The sequence below is a fragment of the Nelusetta ayraudi genome, unplaced genomic scaffold (assembly GCF_046127955.1).
Source record: "Nelusetta ayraudi isolate G7.1 ecotype Tasmania unplaced genomic scaffold, CSIRO-AGI_Nayr_v1 ptg000041l, whole genome shotgun sequence".
Taxonomy (NCBI): Eukaryota; Metazoa; Chordata; class Actinopteri; order Tetraodontiformes; family Monacanthidae; genus Nelusetta; species Nelusetta ayraudi.
This window is the reverse complement of record NW_027466091.1, coordinates 1,337,248-1,361,460: the sequence shown is the minus strand read 5'-3', so window position 1 is coordinate 1,361,460 and position 24,213 is coordinate 1,337,248. Positions and strand designations below refer to the sequence as shown.

Sequence of the window (24,213 nt, the reverse complement as noted above, 5' to 3'; positions counted from 1 at the left end):
CCGGATCAACTTTTGGCCTTCTAGCGCATGGTTCAAACCCCTCCGAGAAGTGCGTTGTTTTACATCATTAAAAGATGAAATTATGAAAATGTTGATTTATTAATTAAGTTTTGCACTTTTACTCCTGCATGACTCACACAACAAAAAGTCACGTGGACTTTAGACCAACGTCCCTGACAATTTGTTATCATGAGCAAACCCACTAAGGCCTTTGCATTGGGGCAGTTTCTTCTCATGGGTTTATCTTTGTGTTTTGGCTGTTGCACTTTAAAACAAAGTGACTCTCCTAAAGAGTCGATCCACGAACCTCTTGACTCACATTCCATTCAGCAACTCCCCAAGTTATTTGTCCAGATGGTCTCACATCTTCACCACCAATCTCCGACACCACAGTCAGGATTCTATCACCCTGGGCTATTACTCCTGATGGACTCAAGCTTTTGTGCAACTGACTCGCTGAATGTGTACAAAAACCTCTTTGCCTTTTGGGATGAAATAGAATTAATAACCACTAATTAGTAGCAGTTGACTGGTGGTGGCTTCGGTTGCCGTTGCCAATATTTACAGCCTGTCGGCTGGCAGCCACCAACACTAGTCAAGGCTGTAGTCTTGATTTAAATAAAGAAAAAGAAAAATATAGTTGTTGAACTGAAATTATGAATCAGGAAAGAATTATTTCTCAATGTTCCTGAACACAAAGTAACAAGTAGCCTCACAGTAGCATCACACTATCATTTCCAACCATGAAACCTTGACTACTGACACAAATATATTATAAGTTCACAACAGTTTACATCTTATGATGGAAGTTTACTTGCATATCATCATGCTGAGCGCGATTTTACTTTCATATAGTTACTTAATTGAAAATGAATAGCCTAATGCTTAAATGTTTCCATTAATTATTAAATGATTTGATATGACGATCTTGCTTTGAAAGCAAAGCCCTCTTACGATGTGGAGCGCCTAGAGTTGCAGTCATGGCTTACAAACAATCTGTCCTCAGTTTGGGAAAATAAATGAATAATAAAGAAGGAAAGAAAAAGAAAGAGAGGAAACTGCATAAAAGTTGATGTAGGACGGCTGGAGCGGCTGCTGTCAGCTTTAGCTGTCGTTTGAATAACCTGTAGCCATCATCTGTTATCTGTGCCCTTCAAAACAGGCCCCAGTCTGTGCACACACACACACACACACACACACACACACACACACACACTGTGGCTGGGGGAAGCAGTTCTGTGGCTGCAGACAGCCAGCCAGCCAGCCAGCCAGGCAGGCAGGCAGGCAGGCATTGTGTGCCTGGCAGCCTGGGTTGGGGAGTTCACAGCAGCAGCGAGTGGCCACAGACAGCAGTGATCAGCAGGTCGCCGCGGGTCAGGAAGCGCTTCGCGTGAGAGAAGGTGTGTGTCTGCGCGTGTCATTAAGAGAAGCTCCATTAGCAAGCATCCAATCGCCTTGGCACGTGTTCAAACTAAAAGTTTCTCATGGGGACCTGTGTCCAGCGGCTGAGTTAAAGCAGGACAAGCAGCTCGATGGCAGCCAGGAGGCCAGCCAGCATGTGCAGCAGCACCCCCCCCCCCCCACCCCCCGACCCGACCAGATAAACGTTTTCAATCCAGTGAGTTAAAACATTTGTGGAGACGGGGCTCCTACTGGGATTGCTTTGATTATTGTTTGGCCCCTGTGCAACATGAGAACTTGTGCAAAATCATTTTCCTCTCCGGCGGAACACGTTTCCCAGCCGCCTCCAGGACAACAGGCCTCGCAGCAAATACAGCGAAGCCTGCATGGTTTGTTTCAGCGTCGCCTGGTGCACATATTCTCTGCTTGCGCCAGAGAATATTTAACCTGTATAATAATGCAGAGGTATTAGCGTGTTAGTGACTGAAACCACCGTTAACGCTGCGATAATGAGCAGGTGCTAAGCTGGCTCCACTTGACAGACGATGTCGGGCTTCCCGAATCTGGTGCGCTCAAATACCATCCATGTGCGTTGCGTGCACATGCTGCATGGATTTATAACACCGGCAGGGTCGGCTTGCATCGCGTGTTGAGCAGTTGGCAGACTTCTCACATTTCCATCTAATAAAAAAAAAAAAAAAAAGGGGGCAATCCAGTGGAGACGTCCAATCACTGGAGGACATTTGATTTACCGTGCGCACCGTGCGCTGTGTTATGCAACATCTCGTATGAATTTTATGTATTTGGTGTTTGTGGTTAATGGTTGCTTCAGGGATGCATTGTGCTTTCAGATAAAGATCGGATATATTTTATTGGATATATAAACAGCATATTGAGCCCTCTATTTATACTCTCATGCAGAAATATGATGTTTGTGTTTCAGTTTCCTGCTTTGATTGACCTTCCACATGTTTGAAAGAAGGCAAAAATGGAAGAAAAAAATAAATAAATAAATAAAAACCTGGCTGGATGCAAATTATTGTTTGCAAACAAGCTTTACATTTATGTTTTGGCTAAGTGATTTTTCTTTATTATTTATTTTTGCTTCATTTGGAACCTCTAAGACTCTTAAGCTGCGTTCAGACTGCAGGCGAATCCGATTCAAATCAGATTCCTTCTCAAATCCAAATTTTTAGGGCTGACTGTCTGCACTGTTTGTAGCAAGTGTCCAAATGGGATCTGGCTCTGTTCAGACTGGGCCACATTTTTGACCCATCTGACAGGTTGCTGTGGCAACGACGTCGCAGCGGAGGCGTCGTCCAGCGTAGCGTGTAGCGTGTGACGTCATATAATTGCGACAGCGGCGCTTGTTGCGCTACACGGCCTGCAGCTTGGCTTGAATGGAGCTACAGTATCTCCCCACAAACTGATGGAGCAATGAGTTTCCTCCTCTGTCCAGGGACTGACTGCTGTTGTCGACTGCTTCTGTCCGCTCCATTACGTCACAGCTCCGCACCTGGAATGTCGCTCTCTGGTCCGGCACCTTGGGTCTTGACTCAAATCCGATCGGTGTGTTTGGTGCTGTTCAGACTGAGACGCTTCTGTCTTCTGTCTTCTGTCCAAAGGTGGTTTCAATCCGTTTTTGCCCAAAAAAATTGGATCCATGTGATTTGTGACTGTTCAGGCTGCCAAAGAGTCATCCGGTTTCAATCTGGACGGGCTAAAAGTCGGATTTTGGCTGGCAGTCTGAACGCGGTTCTAATAGCACATTTGGTTGGTGAGCGGAGGGTTCCATTATTATTTTTTCCCTCAGGATTCAGAGTGTACTTTAACATTTAAAGCATTGCTTTTGCAAAGTAATTCACCTTCAAACACAACGTATTTTAGCACGCCATCGTACGTAAGACTTACTTGCAAATTGCTTTGGGAACCTCCGTGGAACACCTTAAAGTAGCACCAGTGCCCACCACGCGCAGGCCAGGGCCCGCCTCCACGGGGCTCTGTCACTCCAGGGTGGGAGTTTATGTGACAGGATAAAGACACTGGCGGCAGGTTAATCTCCTCCTGCGGCATCCGGCCGAGGAGAGCCGAGCCGAGCCGAGCCGAGCCGAGCCAAACGAGCCGGGTCCGCAGCTTTTTCCACGCTCTTCACAAACTGTTTACCGCCGCACGTGTTCCCAACCTGCTGCGTCTTTTGTTTTTTTTATTAGCCACAGAACAAAACATCAGCGTGTTTTATGGGGAACTGTTTGTTTTTGGCGGAGCAGCGGGCTTTGAACTCGCCGCCTACAACAAGTAAAAGAGGCATCCTCGAAAAATGCGCAATTCTTTTAGACAGCACAGAGACGACTGCCTTCGCCGGGGCAGAAATGCAAAAAACGATTCTAAAAAAACGAGGTTCGGTGACCTTTGAATAAAGGAAATGGTTGCCCATTAACAGCTGCTCATTAGGAGCTTTCTTTAAATTTGGCGACCATCCCTGTAAATTCCCCACCTCTTTCTTTTTTCTTTTTTGGTTTGTTTGTTTGTTTCCTATGGTTATTAGAGGCTTTGAGCCAATGTTTATGTCCCGACCGATCACAGCGGTTGTATCACTGACATGCAGCGTCGTAATGATGATTTTGAACAAAGGCCTGTGAAGCCGCCTTTCCTCATTTCACATACTTTACTGTGCTTATAGGCCAAGACGGGTGGAATGCTTTCAACTTTTTTTCCCTTTTTTTTTATGACACAACGTTGTGCCAAGAGCGTTCCTTTCCCTGCCCCCACCCCCCCCCACCCCCAACCCCCCCACCCCGACTGATGCGAGGTGGAGAGCAACACATGCCGTCATTAAAGTCCCGCCGTTCCGACGGGCTATTACACTCATATCAAAACGGCCCCTTTGATGTGCCGAGTGACGGAGCGAGATAAATGGAGAGCGCGAGGCTGCCGGGGCTCGGCGACGCGGCCGCGTTAATTAACGAAGGCCTATACCAATTAGGCGCCCATGATTGGTGTGTGAGCGCCGGCGCAGTCACGCAGCTCGGGGCTGGACGCAGAGTAACACCACTGTTTACTGAACACAAAGAGCGTAAACAAGCGGCGGCAACAAGTGCACCGCCAAGTGTGAATAGCCGCGCATTCCACGAGGATTTACCGCTCCAGCAAAGAGCTGCGCATCGGCCGGCGCTTCAACCTGCGCCGTTATCTTTAATTTAGCAAAAAGGTTCTTTGGTCAGAGGGGGAGCCAATTACAAAACCAAGGCCTTAAATTAGTGTGTTTTTTTTTTTTTTTTTTTTTTAATTCACCTTACAATGCAAACTGTTGAAACTGGTCGGATTAGATGTTGGCATAAAGGTTAAAACTGAAAATGTTCACAAATGTGAATTTCCATCATGCTGGGAAGTCGTTTTTAAGTTCACCACGCAAAATAGCGAATGCTTGCAACTTTATGTCTGCTTGATCGCCGGTAGGCTTCATCTTTGCTATTAAGCCCTGATGTAAATGATAATGACAATATGGAGCCCGGAAGCTGTTTCGTCGTCGCCTCTGATGATGCCATGCACATAAGGATAATGTGTATGCATGTGTTTGGAGGACTGCATGATTGAACAGCAGATACACTAGCAGGCAAAAGTTTGGCCCAAAGTATCCACAGTGTAGAAAGCAGTTAAGTTAAAGAGGAAACAGGCGTGTCCAAACTTTTGACTGGTAGTGTAGGTAGGGATGGATGGATGCATGGATGGGTGGGTGGATGGATGGATGCATGGATGCATGGATGGGTGGGTGGATGGATGCATGGATGGGTGGATGGATGGATGCATGGATGGGTGCATGGATGGGTGGATGCATGGATACCTGACAGGCACTTCCTCCTGCCGTCCCATTCACTCCATGCTGTTGTTGTAGCAGGTTGGCCAACGTTGCTGCAGCACACCCAGGAGCTCCTGGGTTGATCTTTGAAGTCGGACATCGCCGGCAGTCCCATGGGTTTCGGTCAAGACTTGCACCTCATGAAGCTGCAACCTACTCCAGCGAACCACCAGCTTCAGTCTGCATGCAGGTGGGAAACACGTGACGAGCTTGTGAGCAGAAGCTAAATGACCACTCTGGTGGAGAGCAACCCCAATTAGGCCACAGGTGCAGACAAAGGATGCTCCAGATATTGTCCAGGCAGGAGGCTTTGCCAAACAGGTGCCAAATAGACAATCACCCCCCCCACACACACACACACACACACACACACCGCCTCCACAACTAAAATGGGTTTAATTGGGAGGGAAATTTGGGACATTTCTTGGGATCTCACCTTCTTTTCAGCTGCTCAAATGCAGGTTTCATTTTTTTTTTTTTTTTAAAGAAGAAGATAAGATTTACATTTATTGGTTTTGCAAATGATGAGAATTGACAGGGAAGAAATGCTTTGCTGAACAGGTCTATTTCTAGATTTTAGATCTTTGATAGGATGACAGCATACGCAATGTCAAGTTGTCGTCATGAAATAAATGAACAAATCATCCCAATGTCACTAAAAAAAAACAAAAAAAAAAAACAACATACTAATTTGCTTTCTTCTGAAGATTTTTCCACAATTCTTCATCGAGCATTACAACATTTTTTTATTTTTTGGAGTTGCGCTCATAAAATTCACACCTGCACAAACAGCGCAGATGCAGATGTTTTCGGCCCGGTTCAAGTTGTGTGGTTTCCCAAACACTACAAGAACCAGGTAACAGGACGGAAACAAACACTTGTGCAGGAGAGGAGAGGCGAGGAGGAGGGGAGGAGGAGGAGGAGGAGGAGGAGGAGGAGGAGGAGGAGGAGGAGGAGGAGGAGGTCACTGGCTTTGGCCCACAGATATATTTATTGCTGCGTTTAAACAGCTTCTAATTGCAATAATATTTTAGCCCCTCTTGCGTTTGTTGTCTTGAGCGACTGGAGCAAACACTTCATTAGGAGCGCAGACTAAACGAGGAAGTGGCTAATGAGGTGAGTGTTTGAAGAATAAGGTGATAACGACCCAAATGTTTGGTTCACACGTATATAATAATGTATTTATTGACAGGGAAAAATACAGGTCCGCTGCGGGACGACGGCGAGGTCACGCCAGCCAACAGATGGGACGTCTTCAGTTTACTTGGCAGACCTCCTGCTCCTCTTGTTCCAGGAGAAGTTGGCTCCGTAGGACTTGACCCGGGGCTTGGAGCTCCTCTTCTCCGTGACGTCGTAGCTCCAACCTGAAAGGACAAACATCCGAGTAAATAATGGGGGCGAGAGCGTCACGTATGTCCAGCCGCTGGCCGAGCTCCAGCCGCGATGAGGTGTTCCGGAGACATCGGCAGCCTGCGCCGAGTCCGACCCGCACTAATCACTTGCATAGTGCAATAAACAGAGGAGCCGGCTCAGTTTCAACAGACTGGCCCAGATGGTTCAGTCCTCCGAGTGAAGGGGAGCAAAAAAAGCCACAGCCGCAGCGTCTCACTTGGTTGAAGGATCGGCTCTAATGTGTCTCTGCCACAAAGGAGAAGAAAATTGACAACTCTTTTATTTCTTTTCCTGGCCACATTTCTGACTTCAGATAATATCCCCTTCTGATGTCACAAAGGGCATTTAAAGCCTAGCCAGGGGTTCGTTCCTCTCAGACCATTTCACAGCCACTGAAGCCCAACCATTTTATTTATTTATTTTTTTCCTCCCTTAAAAAAACATTGACCAAATGAGTCTTCATCAGGTCACCGGTCATTGGAAAAAAGCACTTCCGGTATCCAGCAGCTGCTTTCACACAATCTGCACAATTATTTTACAACTTTCATAATTGAGCAACAAATAAGTGATGATACAAAAAAAAAAAAAAAAAAAAAAATACACCAGCGCAGGCTTCTTTGGAAAAGGCTGAAGACTAAACAGCAACATTAACACGACTCAGATTTCCTGCGGCCCGTCACTGGCAGAGCGCAGCGGTGATCCGCAGTGAGAGACCAGGCTGCGGCCTCAGATGCTGCTGTCTCAGTGGCTTCAAACACGCCAAGTGAACAAAATAACTGCGCGTCTGTTCCACCTCAAAAACATGCACCTGCTCAGCATCTTGCACAACCCTGCTGCCCCCGGAGCTGAAAACACAGGGGGGGGGGGGGGGGGGGGGGGGGGCGCTCCTCTCCTGAGGACCTCAACAACAAGAAGTCCGCCCCCACCCCCCAACCCCTACCCCTTCCTGTGAGGAGGGGGCGGCCCGGGGTTACTGGAGGTGCTCGCGCTCGCACTCGCACTCAATGTTACGGCCGTTGTTGTTGTTGTTGTTGTTGTTGTTGTTGTTGTTGTTGTTGTTGTTGTTGTTGTTGTTGTTGTTGTTGTTGTTGTTGTTGTTGTTGTTGTTGTTGTTGTTGTTGTTGTTGTTGTTGTTGTTGTTGTTGTTGTTGTTGTTGTTGTTGTTGTTGTTGTTGTTGTTGTTGTTGTCGTACGCTAAAGTCCCGGCGGGTTTCCACTCACCATTTTTCTCAGCGAAAGCGATGGCGTCTTCTTTGGAGGAGAAGGACAGCAGCATGTTGGACAAAGGGTCGCCGCTGGAGGGGGGGGGGGGGGGGAGAAGTTAAATGCACGATCACAGAGTCGACGCTGAACTTTTTAGAAATCCCATCATGCAACAATTATTTTCAATGCAACTATTTTAGCGTTTTGTTTTTTTTTTTAATCAGTAAAATCCCTCTACTACTGTCAGTGGACTCCCCTTTTGATCAACCCTGTGCTAAACCCTCTGTGATGTCACAAAGCCAGTCAGGTGTTTGCTCTGCCCTCTCGAGGCCGCCTCAAACCAGCCTCGGCTACCTCTCCTTCCAGTATCAGCTTCACAGGAAGCTAAACTCCAGCGTTTAGCAGGAGGATGTAAACAGAGGGCTAAATATGCTGATTTTTTTTTTTGTGTGTGTGTGTGTGTGTGTGTGTGTGTGTGTGTGTGTGTGTGTGTGTGTGTGTGTGTGTGTGTGTGTGAATAATTAATCACGCATGGCCGCTCCACTGGAGACGTGGATGAAAAATAAGAGAGTGAAAATTAAAACCTCTACGGCTTTATTAAGAGTATAACTGAGTCAAACTTAAAAATATGCTGATAAGTGTTGACCTCGAAATTTGAAGTTCATTTCGAGCTAAAAGGTATTTATGTGGGTCTTTCTTACGTCGACGCCCAGCCCATCAGCGGGTTCTCCCAGCGCTCTCTGGTGTCAAAGTCCATCTTCCACTTCTTGGTGCTGTTGACGCCAGACTGCATGGCCGTCTTGGCCGGAACAAAGATGTGAACTTTGCGCGTTTTGATGTGCTCCTCGGGGACGCCTGTCAGCGTGGTGATGTCCTGAGAGCCAGAGGAGAAATAAAGCATGTCAGAGGGACACACACACACACACACACACACACACACACACACACACACACACACACACACACACACACACACACACACACACACACACACACACACACACACACACACACACACACACACACAATACCAATTTAATCAAGTGGTACTAAATTTGTACACGATTCATTTCAATTTGTTAGCAGCCCTCACCCCCCCCCCCCAACAAAAAATAAAATAAATACGATTAGTTCAATCTTTCCAAACTCTGCCGCTGCAAAATACAAACAGACGTGGTTTGGGTTGCAGAGCCGCAGCTGTCTTCCACAGACTTAGTGACTGATGTCTTTTTTTCCTCTCCCTACAAGGAATAAGAGGTCATGCTAACACATGTGTGTCTGGCGTGTGTTCGTCGAGAAAGGTTTTTTTTTTTTTTAAAGAAGAAAAGTGGCAGGTGTTGAAAAAAAAAATAAAACTTTAAATTCTGACGACATTCTCAGTGTCAAGGAAGAAGAAGGTGGAGCCTCTTTAGCTGCTCAAAGAAGATTTACAATTCAAGGCGTTTTATATTTTTGTACTCAGCGTCGGTCTGGAGGGATTTACTTTCCCATTTCAATATCAGGCTAGAAAAAATAAATGAAGCTCAAATGTGGGCCAAAGATCAGGAAGAGCATGAAATGAGGGAGCATTTGGGAGGCGCTTTTACAGCCAGAGTAAACTAAACTCAAGTTGGGATTCGACTTTTACTGTTTCTGTTGGCTTTTTTTCTCTTTCCAGCAAAAACTGTTACAACCACAAACAAATCTTTCCAGCACTTTACTGTGATTTACTTTGGGGAAATATTCCAATCAGTATATCTGGCACTTTTAGGAATGCGTCGGTGTCGCGGGCAACAGTTGATAAAATCACGTGCAACGGCGATGTTGGCAGAATTAACCGTCAGTATGAGGGCCGACATGAGCGAGTGACAGAGGACACTTTAATCATTGCATATTTAAAGCAGCATCAAAGTTTGGGAATTACTGAGACGGTTAAATGACAAACATCGGCCAGGCATTGTGACCCGAGAGCCGTATTGTGTAGCTATTGTTTACTATTTTTCTACCTGTGTGCTGCTTTAATTCACTGCTGCCGGAAGTTTTAATTTCCCTGAGGGAGTCATCCCAAGGGGATCAATAAAGTCTGTCTATGTCTATGTCTACGTCTATTCTATACTTAATTATTATATTATCTTATTATTTGCTGCTAGTGCTGATTGCCCTTGCCAACCTGGGGCACTGAAAGAGTGGATGTTGTTTGTTATCTGCTGCCCTTTATGTTATACTTGTGACTTACGGCTGTAAACTGAACTGCCCTTCAGGGATTAATAAAGTTGTTTGAATCTTGAATCTTGGAATTATGACCTTCTAAATTGGAATTGTGTGTAAAAAAAAAAAATAAAAAAAAAATAAATGTAATATCATCCAAGAAAAGTTGAAAGAGTTTTAAACATGTTTGCTGATTGATGATTGGTTTGAGCAGGATCGTCTCACTGCACCCATGTATAATGTTCAGACACTAAATGAAACGTCGACTGGAAAGCAATAAAAACATAAACCAAATAAAATGTTTTCCAAGTTTGGGGGGAAAAAAAAGAATTGGTTGAAGAAACTGGAAGATCACAGCTATGCAGTCTATCTGACTGTCAATGCCCTGCTGCTGTTTATGTTCATCTGGGCCCAGGTGGATAAAATTAATGTCTGATGCTAGAGGTGATATTTTTCCAGACTATCAGAAAGTAGGCCAGCGCGACAAGAGGAGGAGGAGGAGGGGGAGGGGGAGGGGGGACGTGGGTGGGGGAGGAGGACGAGGAGGTGTGTGTGTGTGTGTGTGTGTGTGTGTGTGTGTGGGTGGGGGGGGGGGGCTTTTGAGTGGACCAAACACGTATTCCTGAACAACTGGAGCCTCTTCAAGCTCCTATCAAGGAACGGCTCCAATTCTTCGGGGAATTAGCAAACAAGCGATGGGAAGTCGGCGACAAAACACAGAGCCACCTCCCAGCGTGCCGGCACCAGCCACCCAGGACCGAGGGGCTTCCCAGGGGCTTCCCAGGGGCTTCCCAGGGGCGCTGCTCCTTCCCATGCAACAATCCGACACGTTTCAATGGCCAATCCAACTTCAAAGAATCAAATTTTCATCATTGTCTGTCATCTGCTAGTTGATTCGTAGAAAGGTGGCGGTGGTGTTGGTGGGGAGGAGGGGTTGTTTTGTATGAACCCCACACAAAAGCCCGCCGCTCCTTTCTAGTTGAGGGGAGGTGTGTGTGTGTGTGTGTGTGTGTGTGTGTGTGTGTGGGGTGGAGGGGTTCCTGGTGCCATTCAAGCCCCATAAAAAAAACCAGGACGACCGAGCGACACCTCGGTCCAGCGGGGGATCTCTTCTCGCCGTCCCAAATATAATCGTGGACGAGATGCACAGGTTTGGGCAAGAGGAAAAAATAGTTCAAATCCCAAAAATAAAAAGGGGAGAAGGCCGGACAAAGGGGTGTTTGGGGGTGGGGGGCACCTCTTCACAAGTGCTTGGTAATTATTTCCGGCTGCCCTATCTACTTAACCTTAACAATTCCTTCTTGTCACAGAGAGGAAGAAAACATGCTCCCTTCACCCAAACGGGGTAATGGATGATTCATGACACAATAACACACGGGACAGTGTGAGAAAGCAGCCGCACTTTTCTCTTTCTTTTTCCTTTTTCGTGAAGAAAATCAGCAAGACCCAGAAAAAAAAAAAAAAAAAAGTCAAGTTCACGAGATTTACACTTCAAAAGTAAAACACTTTCTGGGAAAAAACACAAAAACCATTAAAATGCTCAGGACACAGCGAAGCGTGAATCAAAGGCAGGGAAGCGTGTGCACGCCACCCCTTTTTGAGTTTAAGGTGAAACAAGTTTGCCCTGCGCAAAACGTTTAACGTGGTCTGGTGCGTGTGTGTGTGTGTGTGTGTGTGTGTGGGTGTGAAGGGGGGTAAATTGCATGAAAATCCCTCTCAGAGACATATTGGAAATTACGCCCCTGGGATTAGCGGGCCAGACTATGGTCAAACATGTGTACGTTACATAAAGTATCGCAGCAAGAAAGAAAAGAATTAGTCCAGATGTAGCGGACCTTAAATCACATCTCGGACGCAGAGCGGCAACACAACAGGCCCTTGATGAACCAGAGAGAGGACAACAGCGTCAACATCGGCCATGCCCAATCACTGAAAACACTCGGCTCATTGGCGGCCACCGTCTAGATCAGGGGTGGGCAAACTTTCTGACCGGTGAGGGGCTGGAGCAGCAGCAGATGGATGCATTTTGGTGACCCACCTCATAAGGCAATAAAATATATCACGGGATATGCAGAAAAGACATTTCTAAAATTTCGACAAAGTGCAACTGCAATTTGCTGCCGTTTCCATTGAAGGGTGTTGACGCGCATGAGCCGCAATCCTTCCCGCGAGATTTTGCGAGAAGTTTAGGAGTTTCGAAGTTTAGGAGTTTCGAAGTTTAGGAGTTTCGAAGTTTAGGAGTTTCGAAGTTTCGGAGTTTCCATTAACAGTCTTTTATTGCACAATTCCAGGGGTAATGGAAACACAGCTAATACCTAGCTACTAAGCACTACAATAGAATATGGGCCTTTGAAAGCCCACGGTATTTAAATGATGAAACACGGCTATTTTATGACTGACTTACTATCACGTTCAATAAATTACTAACTAACTAACTAATCAATGTCAGTTCTTCAAGTTCGGCGGGCCGGATTAAAAAGCTTGACGGGCCGCATATGGGCCCCCGGCCGTAGTTTGCCCATGCCTGGTCTAGACTCTTATGATACTCGCATGCGTTGCACTGAAGGCTCGGAGGAGGTTATCGGCATAACGGCCGACAATGGCCGCCCTCACAAAGAGGTTGCGGCTGGAATGTAGTGCGTGTTCCCAGGAAGACTAAGAGAGGGCCGTCACAAAGGGGGAAACCCACACGGTGGGCACTTTTTCTTCTTGCGTGTACAGGAAGCAAAATGAGAACGATCAAGTTTGACACTATTCACAGAGCCTTCACGGGGCCCTACAATACCTGGCTGGGCAGGCAGAATGGCGGGCTTAAGAGCGGGGGGGAAACCACTGGCAGAGTCTCCGTCACGTGAAAGCGTGTCGATATTTGTGACACCTCCAGGCTGCGTGCCAAACACAGAGCGTAGCGGCTTGTCGCTGTGGGGCCGCAGGGCCCACCAGACTGCTGAATGCCGCTGGTCCTCATGCTTTTTGTTTTTTTTTTTTTCTGTCTTTTTTTTTTTTTTTTTTTTTTAGAAATACAGAAACCTAGACTGGATGATCTCCACCAGCGCGGACGCCCTTCAAAAGGTGTTGACGAGGAAAGAACTGGCAAAGAAGCAACGGGGAGCGAGTGAGAGTAAACAGCGGGAGGAGGACGCCGTGTCTCTCAACAACAACATGTGAAGAAGCTACAACTGCACGTAGGTTAGATTAATAAATAATAAACCACGACTGAATCTGTCAACTAAGTAGCAGATCAGTAGCTGCATTTCCCTTTTGGACAAAGTACAGTTCATATTTGCAGGTGTTTCCACCTGAATGGTGAAAGTCTGAAAGTCCTCAGTGAGAGAGTAAAAGAGGTTTTTGGAAGTTTAGGTGTTTCCATCACCAGTTTCTTATTGCAATATTTAGGTTTGGCACAACTCTAGGGGTCATGGAAACGCAGCTACTGAAACTACTTCAATCATCCTGACTCCTTCAATGTGCCATTAAATTCCTGTTGGAAAAACATAACTCCATCCGACCAAACTCCCCCTTCAAAAATGACTTCTCCTGCTAACACAGTTCCGTCAATGCAGTCTTGCATACGGTTTAAGGAGGTCGGTGTGGAACCGTTGACACGGGCTTCCGAAATCTAACGCTAAATGAGAAAAATACAAACAAGAGACGCTTATTTGGGATTAGCAGTTAAGAGTGCAAACCACTGGAACGTCTCTCTGAAGGAAGTTCAATCCATTCTCAAACATTAACAAGTCAACTGTGGTGAGTCGTGTTTTCCTTTTCGGTTGTCGTCTAAATATTACAACTTCTGACACAGTGGATCTACAAGTTCGTTCTTTATAGCCCACATCACTTGAATAGCTTTTCAAAATCTGGTTCTTTCAGCGCAAACCCAGGCCAAACATGCAACTTTCTCATTCTCTCTGTCACCTTGGTGGCCGCTCAAACTAATGAACACATACTGCTAAAGGAGGGAACGGCACCGCTCGGCAGACACGGCGCACCTGCGCAGCTCGGAACAGGGACGATTTAACTTTAAACCAGCCCAGAATATACACCGGGGGGGGGGGGGGGGCGGGGGCAGGGCGTCTTTGGAGTTTCCGTTCATGGATCTTCCCCGTCGCTCCTGAGAACACGCTCAGTCCATCAAGTCTCTGTCCATCTGCACTACATCAAATTTCCTAGACTCGACCGTGGGCTCCAAACATTCTTTCTTCCCCTCCACTCATCAAGTGGCTCACCGTGACAGGTTTGCATATCGAAGTCAACGTCCAACAGGAAATCACATTTGGCTTTTAAAACGTGAGACGCAAATTTAAGAGGTAAGACAAAACAAATGTTTTTAATTCGCTCTCCTTTCAAAAGAAAATCCAATCCATTCCTGGGGTTTTACGAGCAGGTCGAGCGACGGGTTCGGAAAAAGGAACTGCAGGGGAGGCGGCCATGAGAACCCGGTCTACTCAAGACGTGGCTGCTCATTCACTTTAGAGGTCCTGGGCTCTCCGTCTGTCGCTCAATCACTTGATACTCCACACATCCGATACTCCCCGCGCACTTATTCACAAGAAAAGAAGAATTCTTTTACACCTAAAATAAACCACAGGAGGTAACCCGACTCCGCCGCTCGCCGCAATCCAAGACACGTCGGTCTCTGACGCCGGCTGGATCCACTGTCATTCAAACTGCGCTGGTCAGCTGAGCAGAACGCCACACATTAGAGCGACTGCCAACAGTTACAAACATCCTTTGTACAGAAACACGCACGCAGTCCTTCAAATCCCAGAAAACGTCCGAGCGGTGACATTTGTACGATTGATTGTTAACCAATGCGCTGAATTACGAGGCGTCGCTTTCTGAGCGCAATTACAGACAAAAAAAAAAAAAAAAAAAAGGACGTCCGGCCGTAAATAAAATTTTGCTCACTTTTATTTTCATGTTGTGGCGTGCGAGAGGCGACGCCGGTGACAGCTGGAGTGCCAGTTACAGTCCAGTCAATCAAAACTGGAAACTCGGCAGTGGGGGGAGGCGGTGGTGCTGATGGGGGGGGGGGGGTCACGGGGTCGGCTGAGCTGAATCATGTCGAGTCAGCGTGCGGTGAAAACCCAAACACATCACCCTTAACCCCTGGGCGTCCGGCCCGGCCCGCGGCCCAGACCGAGGCCCTCACTCATCGGCCTCGGCCGGTTCCCACCTTCCGCCTCTTTGAAGTGGAGCCGGCGCGCCAATTACCAATTGCACGTGGGGGCGGTGGGGGGGTGGTGGGAGGTCGCCAATAGACAATGCAAACATTAGGTGGCGTGCTCGTGCGCATGGAGTGGTTCGACGCGGCAAAAAAAGAAAAAAAAAAAAATACCGAGGAGGAGCAGCTGGCGTCAGGGCCGCGTCCATTCTCACGTTACACATGCCGGGTGCCGGGACGTGGAGGAGGGGGGCGTGGGGGATTTGGAGGAGGAGCGGCTAGGTCTCTAACCTGCGCCTGGAAGCCGCATCTGTTCGCTAATGATTTCGAGTAAGATGCTTCGTGAATACGCCTAAAGTCTGGAAGAGATGTGTGGAAAGAATGTTGGCTTTTTTTAGCAGTATAACTGCATGATGTACTGTACACCTCCACAGGGGGAGCTATAAGTGGTCTGCCCACGGAGGCGTTGACCCCTCTCAGTGTGGATGCTCTCCCCATATTTCTCTTTTGGGTTTTTTTCTGCGAAGCACTTTGAGATGTACTGACAATGCATGAAAAGCGCTATATAAATAAAGTTTGGATTGATTTGACTGATTGGGTATTGGAGTATTGGAAAGCTGGTTTAACTAATAAAGAAACTACTTAAAGCAACGCTGGTATTTATTCAAGGGACATTGTGGCGTTTTTTTGTAAAATAATTACAAAAAGAACAATCACACTTTTAACTACATTTATATTTTATGATAAGTCAGCAGACAAAAAAAAAAAGAAATCAATGGGAGAGCAGCTCTGGAAAAAGAGCTGCTGATAAGTGGAGGCGGAGACGGACGAGTCTTTTCTTATCTGCTCTGCAAACATAACACTGAGCAGCGAGACACTTCCTAAAACTGCACGGCGCTGACACAGCTCAGGAGTTCCTCTAAGAGGCTTAGCGTCTGTGGAAGAGAGTGTTAATGAATGAAATACTATTTAGTGGATGATACATAATGAAGCCTCTCGTCTGGCACTCCTCAAAGAGCGACAACATCCTCACATCCTCTGACCAGCCACTCCAAACTTGAGCCGGGAATGCTTTTTTTTTTTTTTCTTTCTCCAATCTGTGTGTGTGTGTGTGTGTGTGTGTGTGTGTGTGTGTGTGTGTGTGTGTGTGTGTGTGCAACCAGACAAAACAGACACTTAAGTTGTCTATACGCCAGGCAGGGAAGGGGGGAGAGAGGGAGGGAGAGGAGGATGAGAGGGAGGTGGGGGCTTGGGGGATGGGGGTGGGGGGGCACACCGGCCTGGACGGCACACCGGCAACCCTTCGCCCTGCCGACTTAGTCCTGCCTGCGCTAAATATACCCTCGCAGTTCAAAGAGCAGGACTTTTATTCAGGCACTCTATTCCTTCAAGCAGATTTTATGGGAAAACGGGAAAGGCAGCATCTGTGTTGAGGTTTTGCTGGTAAGAAGCAGTGTCAGACAGCGTCCACTCAGTCGCTCCATTGTTTATTTCCATTGTATGTGATTGGATTATAGCCTTATAACCGTATAGTCTAATTTTACAGTTGCATGTTGCGGTCAAAAGTCTGGAAAGTCTTTGCTTTCTTTCTCGTGACTTGACATTGCAGTTTCTCACTGAAGACATCAAAACTACACATGAAACCACGTGGAATTATGTCAAATGACTGAAACACCTTTTATATTGAAATTCTTCAAAATAGACACCGTTTCACGAAAAGGATATTTGGAGTTATTGGACGTGTTTTTCTCTTCTGCATAATTACATACATCTTGCTCAAATATTCGATGTCTTCAGTATCTATCTGCAGTGTAGAAAGTCGTAAAGATGGAGAAAAAAAAAAAAAAGAATGCATGTGAAGGTGTGTCTAAACTTCTGACTGGCAGTGACAGTGTTTCTAAATAACAGATCCTTCTATGACATGAGCCACCTGCTTTGAGCGGCTTCTTGGGCCGTCGCTTCCACTCATTTGTGCAGTTTAATTTGTGAGGCAACAACACAAGGTAGTCTCGAGCATTAGCAACTCTGCAGGAATGTTCTCAGGACATAAAAACTGTCCTCCCTCGTCCGTAAAGGCAATTTTCTAATCAAATGATAATCTGCTTTGTATTTATCCATCCTTGTAAACAGCCGATGTGCTATTGGCTAATTCCGTGATTGCGTTCCTAACCCCTCGAATGTGGAAATCACGCTGGCCTTTCGGTATCTCTCGAACGGGAAATCACGGCCGAGTGCGAGAATCTGTTTTCCCCGATCTGATTCCAATTTGGCTTTTGTCAAAACAACCAACAACCTTCCACCCCGGCATATTTCACCCAGATGTGACGCTACGCTCCATGCCAAGTCACCAATGTGCTTGAGATTCCGAGAGCAAAAAAGCCCGTGATTTCAAATCATCCATCTCTGGGATCGTTTGCTCTCTTGATCTCAGGGCTGTTGCCCCCCCCCCTCCCCCGACTTCCCCCGCACTCTAATAACTGTCCTCCTCCGCCTCGTAAAAGCCCGGAGCCTTTAGAGAACTCTATAACGGGGCTTCACGAGCGCTTTAAGATTATGGTGTTGTCTTTATGTGAAGAAAGGGAGCACACTTGGCCCCCAGCTGCAGCCCGGTGCTGGCGCTCAGTCGCACGGGCGTGAGTGGGAGGAGCTACACATCGAGGGAGCCGCTGAGGGTTCTTTTTTTTTTTTTTGCGAGTTCCCTGCAAAGATGGAAGCCGGACGGCGGGGTAGAGGCCCGGGCTCGGGAGGCTGCAGACATTCCGTGTAAAGCTGTGTATCAGTGGCCAGTGGGCCGGACCCTGGGAGCTGCCCAGCATGCTTAATCAAACAGTAATTACAAACAAAAGCAGATCGGCATGGGCGCTCTGGGGAGCGCTGGAGCCGCATCACGCAGGCCCTTTTCATTTGGCATCGCTTCTGCTTTTCAGACAAAGCCCCCTCAGAGCCCCGCTCAATAAAAAGCTGAAGAAGTTTGCCTGGAATTTCATATTTTTGTCAACACTTAAATGTGACCGTTAAATTTTTAAGAGGGTCTGGCTGAGAAGAACACAGTGCAGCTCAAAGGAAAAAAATGCAATCAAACCACTGCCATAGAAGAGAACACAAAGTCGTGAATTTCTTTCTCATAAATCAGATTTGCATGCACCACAAGCGCCCTCAATTGATTTTAAGCTTGTTTTTCTGTCAACTCAAAGACTAAATAAGGTCTCTATTATTAGATCTGGCGTTTTCGTGTCTTTCTGACCTCAGCCTGCAAGATCAGCAAGGTGGGGATCAGCCTTTTACAATAGGAGAAGGAAAGTGTTTTCTGTTGTCGAATGCTTTCTATTGTTTTTATGAAAAATCAAAACAAAACAAAAACTATGAAAGCAAAAGCAGAGAGCCGGAACGCTAAACTACTGGAATTCTGGGCCAGGTCTCCCTTGAAAAAGAGCTCGGAAAAACATGGAACAAGCTAGCAAGCTAGCTTCGCGAACGATAGTTCACAAAGGTAAATGCCACATGAGCTTTAAAACGGGAATTAATATACCTATGATATTTTACATTGGAAAAATATAACAACTGTGTCATTATTTTGATATGTCTGTTTAAAGACGTGCGCTGTCAGAGTACAACAGCATCACACAGGTATGAAGATTCAAGTCCAAAACAGGCGGTAAAAATAAAGAAGATAATCGTGACTAATGAATGGAAAAATAATCCATAGATTACTGGACAACAAACACGATGGCCAGTTGCAGGCCTGCCATTCGACGGCAGGACAACCAACGATCTGCCCGGAGCGGAGACGTGCACGTTTGGTTCAGACAGAGAGACAGAGAGCAGGAGAACCGAGTGACGAGTGTCGACACGAAGTGCAAAGACACAGGAGTTTCTGGAGCGCGGTCAGAGCCTCGCCGGCCCGAGCCAAAATGCAACCTCATCTAATCAGCTTCATTCAGCGCGGGCATGGTGGGGGGTTAGGAGGAGGAGGAGGAGAGGGGGCGGGGGGGGGCTCAACACGTCCTCCTCGGCACGGCGTGCGAACTCGACGTAACCTCTGGGCGGATCAAGACCTCGGTTTGATTGTTGGCGAGCAAAGAGCAATTGGCGCTTATCGACGGCCCCGGTTGGATGCCGATAGCGTGCCGACGTACGCTGAATGCGAGAGGGAGAGCGCTCTCATTGCCCTCTTCCATGCGAGACAGAGACCACTGTACTGTAAACAGCTGAGGGCCTCTCTGCTCCGTCTGTCTGGGTGAGCATTAGAGTGCTCGCCGCCGCCGCCACCAGCAGCAACAGCGTTCGACAAAGGAACCTCTGTGGCTGAAGTGGCCACTGTCTTTTGCGTGAGTCTCAGGGTGTCTCACAAAGCTACCCCCCCCCCCGACCCCACCACCACCATCCAACCGCCCCCCCGCTCTTTTTTTTTTTTTTTTTTCATGCAAGCTTCTTTTCTCCCCCCCCCCTCCCCGTTTTTAGAGGCCCTTTTTCTCCTCTACTCCGCTGCTCCTCTCAGTGGCCCCTAACTGAGAGGACAGAGACAGACACTCCACCCAGCCAAAGGTTTGTCTGGCAGTACGGTCAGCATTGGTCTGGAACAAAAGCACACTGACGCTGCCCACACACAGTAATTCCCCCCCACCCAACCAAAAAAAAAAAACATGTCCACAACAGCCCCCCACACACACACACCCACCCACCACTGGTCGCCCTGTTTCTCCACTGTAACTCTTATCACCTCCGGCTGCTAGTGAGCGAGCAGTTAGGTCCTCTGTTCCCAGCACAGAGTAGCTACGTTTCCATCACCCCGACAATTGCGCTAAACCTAAATATTAAAAACAAAACTGCTAATGGAAGCATCCACACTTGGAAAAGCCTCTCAAATGTGGCCAAAAGGTTTGGACGCTCTCACGAGGTGGTTTTTCAGACGCACTCATACAGAGGTATATCGCTAAAGTGTCCCGCGTTGACGGCAAACAAAGGTAAACAAATAAAAGCAAACGTAATTCTCGAGAGAAAAAAAAAAAAAAAAAACTCGACATTTTACGAGAAAACAATTTACGAGGATTCCGGCGAATCTGCTTAACACCATTCGATGGAAACACCTGCAAATGGCAATTGCACATTGTTGAGATTTTAGACAAAGTACAAATAAAAGCTTTTCGCTTTTATTTTGCGAAATCAAAGCGTAAAACTTTAATGAAGCTGCGTTTCATAAAGCTTTTTTGCAGTGAAACGCAGCTACTGAAGCTCGGGCCCTCGGCTGCATGATAATTGCTGTTTATGCAAACAAACGTCAGGCTTGCAGGCCCTGACTGTCACGTGACTTTGACTCCATCGCACAGCTTGCAAAACAAATTACTTTTTGAGAGCGGTGGGAGCCACGCAGGCCTCTCCAAAACCACATCAGTTTGAAAAGGCAGATCCGAGTTTACGCAGCTGTACCAGTCGAGGGATAATGCGTTGTTATACCACAAAGTCGGATGTGGTCGGCAACGTTGTTCCCGACAGTGAGCCAGCAGCTGGGGCAGAGACGTAGGCATTGTGGACCGAGAATGGCAAGCTGGCTCAGGCTCAGGCTCAGGCTGGACGTGAGGATTCAAACTTCTACACCCGGGGCTTCTTCAAAAGCAGCTGGTAGTAGTTTGCCAGAAATTATGGCGACAACCACATCTGGGAAGCCCCTGACCATTAAAACAGAGATCGAGTGAGGATAAGAATGTGTGGAAAAGCAAAGCAGAAGCATTTCCCTCCTCGGCTTCAGACGCACCGAATCTAATGCTGCAATGCAAATGCAACATCGTGCGTGGATATTTGCATTGTAGTAAACGTGTGGGACGAAAAACATCTTTTAATCCCTTTAAATGTTACAAATTGAGCTTTTCAAAAAGTGGCTGAAAAGAAACCAGATCTGTCAGCACTAAGTTTAAATGTACACTTTATGTATCCTCTCCGTGTTCTTTGTTTCTTTGCTAGTGTCAGTTGTCCAATTCTTCAATCGTATTGTTCATTTGTTTGTATTTTTCATTAGTATTTGTCATTGTAATGTTATTTCTTCTGACCTGCTAGAGACTGCAGATGGAAAGCAGCCTTTGGCTGATTCTGGTATATTTACATTTTCCAGTTTCAATAATATGCAGTGTCCCTTTTAAACAAATAAAAAAAACAAGCTAAATTAACTCATATAACATATTGATGTTAAACTCTGATTTTAACCAGTGAAGACAAGCGTTTCAATTGTTCAACAAGCAATTCGCAATAACAGGCGAAGTACCAGAATGTTCTTGGTTGTTTTGTTTTTTTAGGTTTTTCTTAATAAAATTAACATCTGATCCGCATTGCATCGGTCACTGCCGTAGCAAAACAAAGCACCATTCAGCGGCACCTTCTTGTGCAGCCTGGGTGTTAGCAAAGAAGAGGATTAATGGGCGCGATGAGCACACACAGACCTACTACTGATGACATTTGCCATTTCCATCATATGGTTACAAAAGCCTACTGTCTACTTCAAGCTCATTCTGGCAGCACATAAGGAGGGTTCTGAACTTTTTTTTTTTTTTTTTTCCAGGAAAGTAATTGGCGGATCAGACAAACGCCAATCTGTGGGTCACGTTGCGCGGGGAGGGATCCTTACCAATTTCTCATCAACAGTAATAAGTTGCGTGTCTTGTCCTGGTTTCTCTGCCAGCCTCGATGTTGATGTGCTTGCAGACCTGAAAACCATTAGGTAGACGTCAGATGCCAAGCAAAGCCAGACAAAAGGCAGACGAGCATCAAAAAGGTGAATGACCCAAACAAGCGACACGTTGGGGGAGCCGAGCATCCTGGACCAGACCGCAGGAAAAAGACAGAGACAAGGAGGGAATCCCCCCCGCCACCTATTAGTTCTGTCTGGTGCATCGCTGGCAGACTCTCGCTCTCATCCTAATGACAGGACGTGCTTAATGTTGGCTGTGGTCAACTGTCAGGCGAGGACTGTGTAGCTCTTTGTGGAAGTGCAACACTGTGCCGTCACAAAGCCGCAATGTGCCGCTAATAAGCCAGAAAAGGCCCGGTGGAGATAATTACATTATGGATTATTGCCATCACAGTTTCACATTCATTTTAAAACGCAAGATTAAAATGAGATTGCAATCAACATGACACCATGCCAGTGCAAAAGGCCCCAAATGACTGGAGCTGACGCAGATTCTATTGCGGAGGCTCACTCGAGGCAACCAAGAATCAACCGAGTCAAATTGATAATGAGGAATAAAATTGTTTTTGAATAAGGCCTTCCTTGTATGTTGGCGTCATGCCCCAATGCTCATCATTAAGAAATGTGTGTTTCAAAATGAGCTATGTCAGGCTTAAAAGTGCCTTTAAAAAATTAAAAAAAAAAATAATAAAGAACCTTCCTTTTACTATTTTTTTTTTTACTTTGACTTTTTCAGTCAGTGGATTAAGTTTTAAACTGGCAGTGTTACACTGGCAGATCAGCTGTGACTGATGGTATGATATGCCAGCATGTGAAGACGTGTTGCCAAAACCTTTGATGTGAATGCTGAGAGACAAATCAACACAAAATAAAACTCAGGTACGTTCGTCCTGATTAGTCAAAAACGACATGGTTACATTATTGGAGGATAGTCAATGAACACACATCATAACGCTCATGGGCACGTTATTACATAAAACTCTTAAACTGAAAAAACGTTGTAATATTCCTTGTCAGATGAATCTATTCATGATGTCCTGCTAATTGTAAGTAGCATCAGTAGAGCTGTCTCTTAAAATTTTTTTTACATAGAATTAAAAAAGTAACACTTGCTTGTGATAGGTATGAGGTCTTGGAGCCTCTCTTTGCTCTTTGTCCACCATATGTCATGCATTTTAGGGTTCTGTCATTTTGAGACCCCTTAAATGTGTTTTGTTTGTTTGTTTGTTTGTTTTTTCATTTAAGATTTGAATGAAACAATAACAAATTAGCAACGTTTCTTTTGTCTAAGATCATCATCTGAAACTGTGACAGACTAGCCAATCAGAAAGTTTTTGTTTGTTTTTGTTTTTGTGTTGTCTTTTTGTTTTTTCATTCATGTGGTAGCTGTGCTTTATACTGTCAGGTCTTTATTCAAAGCATGAGTCTGCTGAATGGATTTGCAGTTCAAATAGGATGGGTCTGTTCACCATTACCTTTGGCTCAAACGTGCAAATACAATTATCAGATTGAAAAATACTTTATCCCGTGTGTTGAATTTGCCGTGCAGAGAGCAAATAATGCAATCGGTCCAAAGGTAAAAAGAAGACATTCTTGATGATAGCAGTAAGCTTCCACGTAGTTGACTGGGAGGTTAACGGGTCTGCGACAGACAGTGATAATTGCTTTATTAAATAAAGTTCGTCTCGCCAAATATTAGTGTGGATACGCAGCACATGCGCACATGCGTTGCTCTGTGAGCAACGGATAACTGCGTTGAGTCCTAATGTTATTTCAAGTGGCTACATTTAGAATTAGCTCATTAGCTTCGGTTAGCGATGTAGCTGGATACTGAAAGGACATGGCATATCGCTGACAAATCGGAATGCCTCAACCTCATATTCTCACAATAATAAATTACTAGCTTGAGAAGATTTGTATCTCTTCAAATTGTACTCAATAAGCAGCGAACACCTATTTAAGAAAGCAAACGAACATGTGAACTCGACACTAGCTTGACCGAAGCCAGTCGAGCACACGACCCCTTCTCTTATCTTGAGGCGATTCAGAGTGAAATACTTTAAACGACTGGCATGGAAATGACCAATGTAACACTGTAAGAAACATAAGCAATGTAGATTACCTGACAGGGTTCAGGACAAGTCTAGAGGCGGCATTAATGACAGACAAACGTCTCAAGCCGAGAAGTGACATTGAGGCCGCCATGATTGTTGTTACCCTCGACGTCAACGGAAGCCTCGAAAGACCAAACTGCATGCGCGGCAGCTCATGGTCACACGGATGAAGGCCAGATGCCAGCATCTAAAATGACTTTACTGATTTAACTGACAT

At 46.1% G+C, this 24,213-nt stretch overlaps 1 protein-coding gene across 1 annotated transcript; it reads right to left on the bottom strand.

Moving 5' to 3' along the window:
* Positions 1–6,411: 6,411 nt before the first annotated feature.
* ndufs4 (NADH:ubiquinone oxidoreductase subunit S4) lies at positions 6,412–24,158 on the bottom strand. The gene is made up of 5 exons (XM_076033339.1): positions 24,005–24,158; positions 21,820–21,898; positions 8,554–8,726; positions 7,871–7,944; positions 6,412–6,621 (listed from the first exon to the last, which is right to left on the bottom strand). Exons 1-5 carry the CDS (start codon positions 24,136–24,138, stop codon positions 6,518–6,520), a joined length of 564 nt encoding a protein of 187 aa, XP_075889454.1. The 5' UTR covers positions 24,139–24,158; the 3' UTR covers positions 6,412–6,517.
* Between the last annotated feature and the right edge of the window lie 55 nt (positions 24,159–24,213).